General features: G+C 42.5%; 1 protein-coding gene and 2 long non-coding RNA genes across 10 annotated transcripts; 2 read left to right on the top strand and 1 right to left on the bottom strand.

The window, feature by feature from the left end:
* Positions 1 to 564: 564 nt before the first annotated feature.
* On the top strand, positions 565 to 3,870 carry LOC104421565. Of its 4 annotated transcripts, none has more exons than XR_005546810.1 (4): positions 565 to 2,175; positions 2,787 to 2,856; positions 3,065 to 3,188; positions 3,301 to 3,870. It is a non-coding gene; the product is annotated as an uncharacterized LOC104421565 (long non-coding RNA). The 4 variants fall into 4 exon arrangements; XR_005546811.1 differs by having other exon boundaries at positions 565 to 2,856; positions 3,301 to 3,618; positions 3,717 to 3,870; XR_005546809.1 differs by having other exon boundaries at positions 2,787 to 3,188.
* A 127-nt stretch (positions 3,871 to 3,997) lies between these two features.
* Positions 3,998 to 5,130, top strand: LOC108955670. Its single transcript, XR_005546812.1, has 2 exons — positions 3,998 to 4,198; positions 4,779 to 5,130. It is a non-coding gene; the product is annotated as an uncharacterized LOC108955670 (long non-coding RNA).
* An 823-nt stretch (positions 5,131 to 5,953) lies between these two features.
* Positions 5,954 to 9,643, bottom strand: LOC104437608. 5 transcript variants are annotated; one of them, XR_005546848.1, is made up of 5 exons: positions 8,783 to 9,643; positions 7,734 to 7,766; positions 6,783 to 7,132; positions 6,439 to 6,504; positions 5,954 to 6,327 (listed from the first exon to the last, which is right to left on the bottom strand). XR_005546848.1 is itself a non-coding variant. In XM_010050592.3 (3 exons), exons 1-3 carry the CDS (start codon positions 7,884 to 7,886, stop codon positions 6,281 to 6,283), a joined length of 318 nt encoding a protein of 105 aa, XP_010048894.2. In that variant the 5' UTR covers positions 7,887 to 8,776; the 3' UTR covers positions 5,954 to 6,280. The 5 variants fall into 5 exon arrangements, 1 of the variants encoding a protein (XP_010048894.2); XR_005546850.1 differs by having other exon boundaries at positions 7,015 to 7,132; XR_005546847.1 differs by having other exon boundaries at positions 6,439 to 7,132.
* Positions 9,644 to 12,467: the final 2,824 nt, after the last annotated feature.

The raw sequence follows: 12,467 nt of genomic DNA, 5'->3' as shown, positions 1-12,467 counted from the left end.
TTGCATAGAAAATTAGAGATCAATTTGACCATAACAAAAATATTTTTCGCATCGCCTAGGTCTTAGTTTCCATTAGGTTTTATATTCTATTTTTATTTTCCCTATTTTCGGATAAATTAATGTTTAAAAATTAATACTTATAAAAAGAAAAAAAAAGGGGGTCGCACAGGACAAGGGCTGGGCTTCCGCACCCAGCCCCTTGTTCTTCTCCTTCTTTTCCACGCGGGCCCAAGGCCAATTCCCTTTGGCCCGGCCCCCCTTCTTTCTTCTTCCTTCTCCTTCCTCTGCCACTCACGCGCGCCCTACGATGGCAGAACAGGATTGGCCGGTGGCTGAGGAGAAAATATTCAGTGGTTGCCAATCACCACGTCACCGTCCTACGTGGCGCGCGCAAGTCTAGATGGCTCCACTAACAGGTCGACGCGTGTCCTTGGATTTAGACCAGCTGGAAAATAGAGAAGTCAAAAGTCGGAGGATTTATTTTTCTCTCTCCTCTGCTGCGGCTGAAAAGAGACTCAGCAGAAGCATTAATTAATGCTGTTGCCGCTCAAAAACCTCTCTCCTTTTCAATTTTCGAGTGCCTTTTGCCTTCTCCTTCCTCGAGTCGAGCAGAAAAAACGCAGATACCTTCTCTCTCTTTCTCCGGCACGCCCGACTGTCTCCACCTCCACCTCCGCCTCCCCCGCCGATCCCCCTTCCCCAAAGCCCCCGTCGGCCGCAGGTGCTGCTCAGATCTGCCTCTGGCACGTCGCCTCCCTGAAGACCCCCGCTGGGTTGCAGCTGCTGGGTCTCGAGCGCCCTTTGCCTCCGCCGTCACCTCCGGAGTCTCATCGGCGGCTACGATTTGTCAGCTCACTCCTCTCTCCCACCCGCGCTCGCGCTGATCTCTGGGGAACCTGGTGGCGTCTATCCCGCCGCTCTTCTATCCCCCTTCTCTCTGCAGCATCTTGCCATTTCCAGCAGTCGGAACATCAACAAGAGCGTCTTCGAGCTGCCCGCATATGACCCAGCATCGGAAATGATGAGGAAGGAGGAAACGCGCAACAAGCTCGCTACCTCCGGTCTTGATCGTGTGTACGGCTGTTCTCTGGTTCTTTTCCAATCCAGGTACAAGAAAACTAGGAAACTTCACACACCCATTGAAGCTGAGCAACAGAGCAAGCCATTACACGAGGCTCTGACCTTGGCTCTATCATTCAAGAAATCCAGGGAAAATTCGGAAACACCCCTCGACCTATCGACGCAGATGAAGATGGGCACCTCTTCGATGCACACGTAAATCGGGCTACATGTCCATGGCCTCCACTTCCTCCATCTCTCTCGCCTATCGGATTCATTGTTTGGCGGCATCTGCAGTTAACGCTGCGGGTCGAAGCCGTGGGCCGGAGCTTGGGTTCTTTAGCGTGCTGTGCTCCCGCTATTGCGCGCGCACGGCGCTTTGCGTGCGCGGACGGGGCCTCTGTCGTGGAATAAACGGAGATTTTTCAGGTATGGAGGCTTGGTGATACTGGCTGCTTCGGCTTCTAATTCCAGCCGGAGTCAGGAGAGCTTATCGGGAGGCCGAGGGGAAGAGTTCTTTGCTGGCTGTTGTTGCTCCTGTGAAGCAGGTCGCGTCCTTTGCCGTTCCTGCCGGAGTATTTGTGGTCGTGACTTTTGGTATGAAAGTTTTAACGTTATTGTTGATTTGCTGTGAGGAAGAGAGTAGGGGTGATTTTAGACTATGATGAGAAGCTTTTCCTAATTGGAACCGATTAGAACGTGGTTGTTTATGGTTTGGCGTTGCACCTTCTATTGTCAAGAGGTTGTGTAAAGGATTATTTTTTCTGGCAGAGAGTTCGGGTTACAATAATGTAATTTGAGTAAGCCACCAGTATATCTTTCAGATGTCCTGATGAGAGTTGTCGACTTTGGTGTGTTTTAATGTTAAACCATGCCTGATGGATCAATTTTTAGTGTTTCCATTATTCGATTATCACTTATTTTTGCAAATAACAACACGGTTGTTCACATCGGCGCTCTAGTACATGTGTTTCTTTGCCTCTTATGATTTGAAATTTCTTGTTTTTGAAGCAGCTCTTTAGTGACATGTTCTTGTTGATAGAGTCCATGCGATGTATTGGTGAATAATACTGCTATCCAGAAGCTCCTACTGAATAGTACTGATTTGGGGATGAGGTATTTTTTGTCTTGACTGCAACATGTTTACCAAGCACTGAATTGTGGATGAAGTTTAAGCCTTCCAAATAGTGACAGGTTGGAGATGTCCTCATACTTTTTTTGTGGAGGGAGCTAAGACTATTGCAGAGTTGTTGAAAGAAAAACTCAACCTTGCGAGTTCTTGAACTCAACAAAAATATGATTGATTATTCTATATGCATTTACTTTATCATCTAAGATTTTTAGCCAGTTGTTATTTGTTAGGAACCAAAAGTTTGCTAGACTATTCTGTTTATCGACTGTTCATTTATTCGCTAGTGTTAGGGATTTACAAGTCTTGCAGGAGCATTGCTCAAGAATAATACCATACAAAATTTACATCTAAAGTAAGTTAACTTTCCAATGATGGTCCCCAAAAAATTGTACCTATCCATTTTGAAATTTCTTGTTGTCTCATTTGCATTAGTTTAAGTTTATCAACAAATCTTAGTCTCTACTACAAAGATGCACCTGAGTTTGGTTCGCATGTGTGAACTTGCATTTCCATGGTTGGCATATCTTTGATATGCTTCTAGTGGCGTGCTTTAGTTTTGCTTCATTGAAGATTTTGATGGATGATGTATTTTCAGCCACAACTATGGTGGCGCACTAGGGGCCAATGCTTTGGCTAAAGGGTTGGAGGGAAACAAGTCATTGAGGGTAAACTACTCATTTTTTCCATTTTTCTTTCTTAAGGATAAATAGCTCGAATTTCGGTCGGGAATTTTGTCATTAGAATGTAGTGCATGCTCCTGTCAACAAGTTCTATATTTTTCTATTATAAGGTGTTGTTCAACTTGCTATTCTTCTCGTTAGTCATACGACTAACTTATCTATATATATTGTGCTGACCATGTGGGCTCCATAGAACAAATAAAGATGGACAACATTTCAACTCTGAAGGAGTAAAATTTTTTCGTCTCTGGACAACAACCAGCAGAGTTGTTGAAGAAAAACTGAACCTCGCAGGTTCAAGAGTGGTTTCAGAGAAGGTAATGAGTTTTGCTCTTATTTGATTGTCCTTGGAGTTAATGTTATTTTTTGCGCTTGGTGATGGAATTCTTTTGGTGTATTTGCTAATTTATGGAGCTGACGGTAATGCAGGTATTGAAGCTGCGCCAAGGAAGCATGCAGCTCCAGCTGCGTGCCCATTTAATATGTGGGCGCAAGAAACTTTTGGGGCATAATCATGTTATTTTGAAGGATTTAGTTATTGATATGTGGACACGGGAAACTTTCGGCATATACGGTTGTGCTTTTAATATGCTTTGTTTTTGTTTCATCTATTGTGGCATTGTTTGCCATTTTGCATGATTAACCACTACTCTTACCAAGTATGAGTAGTGATCAATCATTGGCCACAGTACTCATTCTGGAAAATGTAAGCACTGTTTCTGTCCTGGAGTTGAGAGCAAGTCTCAGGTATGAATGCAAATCTCAGCTAAATAAAAATGCAATAACAACTTGCATGCTACCTCGTGATCATCATATCAACTGATGTTTCTTTGACTTCATTAAAGGCCATGGCAGACATGGAGCGGGCAATTATAAAAGCACTGGAGAAGCAATATAATGACATCTTGACTCCGTTAAAGACAGCATCCCAAAGAGGTTGAATATGCAAGTTTAGAAGCTGACAAGACAGCAGTCAACAGCAGTATATTGTGTTCCCAGCCAGGCAAGTACTTTTAAAAGCATACAAGATATACGTAGTAGTCACTGTTAAATCAAGTTTTTCTGATGGAAGGGATTACTTTCACTACTAGGCTGAGAGATTGGAATGTTGTTCTTTTTTCAGCTTGGGATATTCCTGAACACCTTAAAGAGAATACTAGATGTTCTACACTGTAGAGGGGACATGTTGAAGTGTCGGGCATCCTATTTACCCATGACTGAAGATAAGAAGTCACTGTTTGGAGAACAAATGAATGGAATCACAGTTCTACTGAGAACAAAATACAAGAACTACTTGCAAGCAATAGTTGGAAAGCTTGTCAGCAATGTAAGTGGCTCTTACTTTCCCTGAAGATGGAAGTAGTTGAGGAGATACACGTCAAGTCATCCAAAGAACTCTCGTATCTATCAACTTTGACTTGGCCTAGATAACATCCAGAGGAAAGAACTTTAAACTGTTAAACGTGATGAAGCTATTTTTTGGTTCCACTAAGTTTGCTGCTCCAAGCTTTTCTACTTACATATTTAATTACAAGTAAAATCCGGAAGGACAAAAATTTTAGAAGGGCTACAATTGATTTGAGAATCTTTAAGCTCCAATTAGATACTAAACTAAGGCTTTTGTATAGATACAAGAAAACCGTAGTATACGGTTGAAAAGGATGCTGGAAGAAACAAAGGAAGAAGATGGAGAGGTTGAGATCTGTGAAAGAGTGCAGATGCTGAGTTTACAACTGGCTGGAAAATTTTCACTGAGTACAAAACATAGACTTTTTCTTAATTTCTGTGTAATTGCTCAAACAAATGTCTAGTACATATCACATGTCTATGATGTACTCTGTCTGTGTTCTAAAGAAAGGGCTATTCGACATTATTACGATGTTCTTACTTTCCTTTCTACACTACAGATATTGGACAATACATTTGCTTCACAGATGCAGCGATTACTAGGAAATGCCCTTAAAGAAAAAGATCTTGAGCCCCCTCGCTCTGTGACTGAAGCTTGATCAATACTCTGCAGAGACACGGCAAATGCTGCAGATTCATTTAGCTACTTCTATGCGTAGATATTATACCTCCCCTGGGTGTCAATTTTTTTGTGAATCTGTCATTTCATTTGTTCATTTTAGCAGTGTACAGGACCACACTTTAGAGCCCAAGCTTTTAGAAGGTTCTTCCGTATGAGATTAAAAGCTCGTATCATATGTATTGTATCGTCCAAATATCACAAATTTTTTATGTCGATAAGAGTTCGTTTTCTGGTTGTAGTGTGATGACTTTTTTGCATAATGAGCAGTACTAGCGACCATCAAAAGCCATTGTTAAAACTGCCAGGCTTTCAGCAGGACAAAAGGGAAAACAGGCATATAGCTTATCTGGTTTGTGCATCATTTCTTATAGATTTATATTAATCCAAGGTATCGGGACTCTGAGACTGCAGGACTCTGAGACTAGAGAGTGCAGATTTTATCTCTCCAGGCACAGAAAAAAACCTAGCGAAATTGAGTTTTACTATGATGACCAATCGAAGGAAGGAACGGGTTGAAGGTGGAGACTAGTAATGAGATTTAACCAGATGAATTGAGAGCTTAAAGGACCAAATGAATAGACTTATAATTAAATAAACCAACATCTTGTTGGAGTTGAACAATGCTTGGTCTTCTCACCCACATTATCATGCCAATTCCAAGCAGTGTATTTTGTATGACACGGATACTCTATAGTTGAGGACCAAAAAGAACTTGAACATAGCCTTTTGATTTTTGAATAACAAATTTTCAAGTTATCTTCCAACAATACAAAAGAGAGAGAATTAAGAACCACCATATTCTTTCTAACAAGAATTAAAAATTCGAGATTGTTCTGATTTACAAAACTAACTGAAAATTAACTAATGTCGATTCTATTTCTGCAGAGAGCAAGTAAAATATGAAAATCTATTTGGTACTCATTGGGTTAGAAGTAAAATATATTTGGTACTTTCCTAAGTATATGAAAATCCAGGTAAACCTTAAAGAACTCTCCAAGCTCCATGTCTCCGCAGAGAGCAAGTACGTCCTACAAGTAAATGAAAATCTAGATATGCAGCATGACGCCTGGAAGTTATCAAGTAGCCATATATTGTTGCCAAGAACAAGAATTCGTCATTCATGATGGAGAGAAACTCCCTTGAGCTAAAAGCAAGAACAATGGTCGAGCAAAAATCTAGAACTAGAGCTATAAACCACAAGATGTAATGGCGTAAAAGGCAGCCATCATATCTCATGGTCTTTTGGAATTGTTTAGTAGTTGCAATGATTGTAACATTCCACCATATCGAACGCCGAAAAGGCTGTAATTTCCTTATTTGATGTGGACACCACCTCACTCTCTGAAAAACGGTGCGATCGTTTGGGCATAGCTCAGGCTTTTATATTCTCTCTCTGTGGATCAGCTGAGACTTCACCACTAGTTGGCCTGCAAGACACCATCAACTTGTCATTGTGCAGAGAATAGTTAAATGTTGAAGTTTATGAGAATTAAATCAGAAAGAACTATTCCATAATTGTTGACAGATTGGAACAGAACCTTCATTTTATGCGGTTTAGTGATCCAGGCGGGTGAAACCAACCACCTATAGACCAGCTCTCCCTCCTAACAAAATTGGGGATTAAGTTTTTAACATCACTTAGAAAGAGAATGGTCTGCTCTCCCATAGAACAGCTTCCGTTCATCTAAGCATATTTTAGATGCAATATTCAATAAGAGATAGCTGACTAACTCTATAGCCTAAGAAGGAATGAAAAGATTACATGGAAGATTTTGACACCAAAGCGGTAGAAGTCCTCTGTAAAATCTGAAAGCAAGAAAAGCAATAGAATGTCCCTCCTACCTCTAACACAAGCAAACATACTAAGGCCACAAAAAATTACCCTAGAAGGCCCTTTTGATGCATACACTTTAGGGAAGCCATCTACCAAACCTTATGCAAAGTGGGACTGTACTTGAACCCGAATTTTAATGGCTTCAAAAGGGCAAAGTGCCACATTTGCAAATGCTTCCACAGAAGCACTGCTGAGAAAAAAAAATCAAGCTCCTGTTGCTGCCGACCAAGGCATCAGAGTAAACCTGTTTGAAGTACTCGTAGAGACCATCTGCACCCACCTTGAGCACCATATCCAAAGAACTTGGTAGCCCAACCTCTCCATAAGGCAGAAGGGCCTTTCTCTCTCAATAGAGTAGTGAAACATGAATAAATGCTGTTATACTTGATTGGATTCACCTACAAGATAACAAGGATTCACATATAAAAAACTTCCAAGTGAAACAATTCTTTGCAGAAATATTAACTACATGCCAAAGAAGGACAATCGTGAATAAAGCCACACTGCAGAAGCATCCAATTCTCATTGAAAATTGGACTTTCCACATTTAGTCAGATTTGGCCATATTAGCAGTTTCGCATCAAACGGCCACCAGAAAAATATGTAAACAAGGCATATAAGGAATCTTGTAAACTCATCCAGTTATAGTTCAATCACTGCGGGTACACGTATCAAGAGTCCACAAAAACACCACATCTTTTATTCAATCTATCAAGTCTATGTCATCAATAAAACTAGTACCGAAGCAGAAAATGATTTGGGGTGTTACCTCTGATACACTGATGAGGAAACCAATCAAGTGACTCAATTTATTCACTGAGCTCAACTAAAGAACAGAACATGTTCCTCCAATGCATGAATTACACCATGACATTGAACAAGAAGAATGCCAACAAAAGCAGAACATCCATTTCGCTATGACACAACAAATATAAATAAAGCTGGAGCTAAAAAAACAAAAAAAAGAGAGAGAGAGGGAGAGAGAGAGAGAGAAGGGACCTGTGTTGGAGCCAGTAGGATTGCCATTTCGAACTGCGAGTAGAAAGCAGAAATCAGGGTAAAAAAAGAACCAGGCAGCTTATGCGGACCACGTAATAGAAGAAACTGAAACTTGTTGGACATAATCACATACATCACCACAGCCATTGTCATACAATCTTATCCACCAGCTAAGGCAACCACCAGATTCGAACAAGAACAAAGTGGAAAAGGTATTTTACATTGAAAGCCTAACTGTGAGTAGACAACGGGCTCGACCAGCTTATTGTGCAACCTCAGTATTACAAGCAAAGAGCCAATTTTTTTTTGATTAAGTAGGACAAATATATTGACGAGATCGAGTCTACATGACTTCACCCTCCTTCAATATTCTCGTTGCCGAAAGACCAAATTGACAAAACAATTCGAAATTTCCTCTTCTCACAACAGAATCTATCTTTAGCACAGACCAAATGAAAGATCTAACCATCTTTTCAATGCGAGTGCACTCCGAAGATACGTTAAAAACTTCATAATCTTTGGATAATAAATAAATCGGAATGCAAGAGTTTCTTAAGCATTGTCATTTTGCGCCACGGCTCTCTAAACATCACCCATAGAACACAAACCCAATCCCTAAGAAGCTACTCCTCCATCCATTCTTGAGCATTGAATAAGCAATCTCGACCCAATTCACAATTCACTCGTCTTAATTTTTGCAGGCAGGTGAGCAATTGGCTCAGCCTTGGCAGCCATTTCCACGTAGCGAAGGCGCAGAAACGCAAATCGGAGATTGGAATCGAATGCAGAAGGAACCTGGTCGCTCATCTTAATGTTGCTTTCACATTAATCATCAACTCATCAGAGCGCAACTTCCAACCACATTTCCAAAAACAAAGCATGAGGAAGAGAATAAAAAAAAAAAAAAAAAAAAAACAGATCGCGAAAAAGTAAAATGCAGCTAGATTTATGAGGTAATCACACTAAAATAGAAATCCACAAACCACAACTTCTCAGCGTCATTCCAGAAGAATCGAACAAAAACTCAGATCGAACACATGGAGACGAACCTTCCCCTTTGTCCGCGGCTGCAACACGTACACGGTCGACATCTTCTTCTATCCAAATTCTATAGGGACTCTGGGTGCAGTGAACTCGACGAAGACGGATCTTCGACCTCACCGACTGCGATGTTCGAGGTTTTCTGTAGCTCGGTTGAGGAAGAAGAACACCCAAACAACGCCGTCAGCCGCCGGTACCCGAAATGTTCCCAGATGATGAGATCGTGGACGGGGTGAGGTGTGATGACGAGCTCGTCGGAGGGACGCAATCGGACAGAGGCCCAGAACTTGCCAAGGCTAAGAGAGATGGTGCGGCCATATAGTAAACATCGCTAGGGTTCCCAAAAATCGGCGCGATGAGGTTCCAAAGGCGACGGCGGAGGAGAAGGGGGCTCGGGACCCAGCAGCTGCGACCGAGCGGGGCTCTTGGAGGAGGCGACGTGCCAGAGGCAGATCTGAGCAACAGCAGCGACCGGCGGTGGCTTTGGGTGAAGGGAGGGGGAGGGGAGGGGAGGCGGAGGCAGAGACGGAGGCGGAGGCGGAAGCGAATGGACGTGCTGGAGAAAATAGAGAGAAGGCGTCATCGTTTCTCTTCTCGACGAAGGATAAGGCCAAGAAAGGCTTGAAAATTGAAAAGAGGAGAGAGAGTTTTAAGCGGCAACTTATATTCGAGCATTAATTATTGCGTCTTCTCAGACCTTTTCAGTCGGCTGACGGAAGAGAGAGGAGAAAATAAGCCGCACCTAGCGACTTTTTTTATTTTTCAAGTCACTCCAAGTCACCGGATACGTGTCCACATTTTAGTGGAGCCACCTAGATTTACGCGCGCCACGTAGGACGATGACGTGGCAGTTGCGAACCACTGAATATTTTCTCGTGGCTGAGGGAACGCGCCATCATTACCGAGCAGGCCTCCGTGGAAAAGGTGGGAGCTGACACCGGTTCAGCCGACGAGGGGAGGTCGGTCGGCGCACTAAAGACTGCCGGCCAAAGCCTCCGTCGACCGGCCCCCCTCGCCTATAAATAGGGCGTCGGGGGAAGGCCGGAAAGGGACAAGGAGAGAGGATGGAGGCAGCGAGCTTAAAGGATTTCCCCTAGGAGACATCAGGGGAGAGCCTGAGGGCGAGTGAGATCAGAGTCGAGAGTGAGCGAGATCTGACTCTAGAGAGAGGGTGGAGAGGTTCGGTTCTCGATCTGAGAGAGAGAGAGAGGGCCACGAGTGTGAGCCCCCTCGCCGAGTGTAGCACCGGTCGCCTGGCCCGACGCCTCCGCTGCTCCACCACCGATGACGCCATCTGCTCGCGTCGTTCTCGTCGCCACCCGCATCTGGATTCGGTAAGCAGGGCCCTATTCTCGCCTCGTTTCGCATATACCACGTCGAAGCTGTTTGCCGTCCACCTCGCGCGATCTCCGGCTCCGACTGTGCTCTGTCAGGCTGCTTCGGTCGGCTCTGGTTACTCACCTCGAAGCCCAACGTGATTTCGAGCCTCGATTGGTTCGATTTGTTCCCTTTTTAGCCAACGAACTCCAAGCGGTTCGATGATTTGCCCGAGAGAACTGGTGGTCGCGGCTGGAGCTTTAGTGATCGGCGACAATGGTCGGTGACGTTGGCAGGCTGGACGAGGTCGGGTCGTCGGTCAGGGTAGGTCGGTGTGGTGTCGGTGGAGTCGGACGGCGGGCCGAGGACAGGCAAAGTCGTTCGTCGCGGCCGTTGAACCGCAGAGGGGCTGGGCTTGTGCTCTCGGCCTAACTCGCGGGCTGGGCCTCATCTTTCATTTCCTTCATGGCTAAGGGTCACGGCTGGATTGGGCCCATTGGCGGAAGCCAGCCCAACCCGAGGTCTGGGCCACGCGCCCGGGCCGTCTTCGACCGGATCGGACGCAGGAATCCGACTCGGTTTGGTTTTAATAATATATTATTATATAAAAATATTTTAATAATAAAAATAATTCATTTTTCAAAAATCAGAAAAATCCAAAAATATTTTACATTTTCCCAAAAAATCAGAAAAATTCAAATGATTTATATATTTTCAAAAAAAAAAAAATCCGAAAAATACTTTTTATGTTAAAAAATAGAAAAAGACCAAAGATATGTTTTTCTCCACATATGCATGGAAAAATCCTTGAAAATCCAAAAAGCCTTAGGGTTTAAACAAGATTAGAACCTTAGGGTTTAAACAAGATTATATACTGGAAATGCATTAATAATTAACTAGTATAATCAAGTTCCAAATCCTAATTTCCTAATTATGCAAGAGTGAAATATTTCTCCCAATATTTCGTTTGGGTTTCTAATTGATCCACCACAAATTGATTAATGAAAATTCCTATTTAACATACATGTCAAAACTCAGACTATAAGTTGTGAATTCGTGAGCTTAGGAGAGTCTAGGCTAAACCTAACACACTTAGCGAGCCATTAGCCTCCGTAGGCATCCGCGCGTAATTGGGTGTCGAGAAAGAAGAAGGGAGGTCGCGAAACTTGAAAATACTTGGTTGAAATTGTGTTTTGATTAGAAATCATATATAAGTTGAATATGTATCTTTTCTAATTAAGCTTGCAATACATATGTTACTTTGAGGTAAGTACCATTCATTTTCTTGCAATTTATTTACTACTTTGATCATTGGGTATCTTATTAATATTTGCATACCCGCATGATCACGTCATATGTTAGTGAATGAGTTTAAAATCACTCTAGATTACCTTAGGTCCTAGAAGGGCACTAATTGATCAATTAGTGTAATCAAGTAATTGGTTCTAGATCCTCCTCTGGTTGCATAGAAAGTGAGAGATACTCTTATGTCTCACTTGATTTCTACTCCCAAACTTATGCTTCACTCTTATGCCTCAAACTTAATTTAGCATATGTTTTAATTGGATGGTTCAAACTTAATTTAGCATATATTTTAGTACGAATGATAGAAGGAGTTTCAAACTAAAGTATACTCGTAATGGACCTTCAACAAATTTTGAATTTCCACTACAACATTAGAACAAAATAAAAATTGTATATTCGCTCCTAAATTTCATGAAATCAAACCCTATGAATGTCTCGATGAAGGAGGCATGTTTCGATGATTAACTAAGTTTGTGATCCACCACAATTCAACCAACCAAGTTTTTATCACTCTAAAACAATTCTTGAATTTGCTCGTCAAGGCATCATTCACATTCACTTAAATTTCACATGCACTTTTTTCGTTTACATCCACAAGGATTCGAGAAAGTCATCTCCTTTTGCGAGGTAGCTAATGGAAGTTTTTGTAAAATTCCCATTCGCATGTACTTTCCTTGTTCCCATAGGCACTGGTCATGTGAAGCCTTTCACATTCAACAACCAATCAACCTTAAACGCCCACCATCGTTTTCTCTCTCTAGTATAAAAAAACATTGAAAAATATTTCTCTCCGACACCATGAGTTGAACATATTGTACTTCACACATTTAATTCGGGACCGCAAAACATACCTTTTTGTCATGCTCGCTAAGTGTTGACAGTGTGAGAAAATCGGGACCACAAAATATCAAGTTTGCTATGGAATCTTGAGAACGAAGTGGGTCTTGATTGAGTCTTCGCGTCGAATTGGGTCTCCTCGGAAGTTTCTTGTGGAAATCCCCTGTTCCTCCCTAGCATCGTTGAGCGCCATTGATGGCTGTCGTCGAGTGTTGTCCACCGTTGTCGAGCAAA

This window comes from Eucalyptus grandis, chromosome 10, assembly GCF_016545825.1.
Source record: "Eucalyptus grandis isolate ANBG69807.140 chromosome 10, ASM1654582v1, whole genome shotgun sequence".
Taxonomy (NCBI): Eukaryota; Viridiplantae; Streptophyta; class Magnoliopsida; order Myrtales; family Myrtaceae; genus Eucalyptus; species Eucalyptus grandis.
Note: the sequence above shows the minus strand (reverse complement) of the source record. Positions and strands in the feature narration are given on the sequence as shown.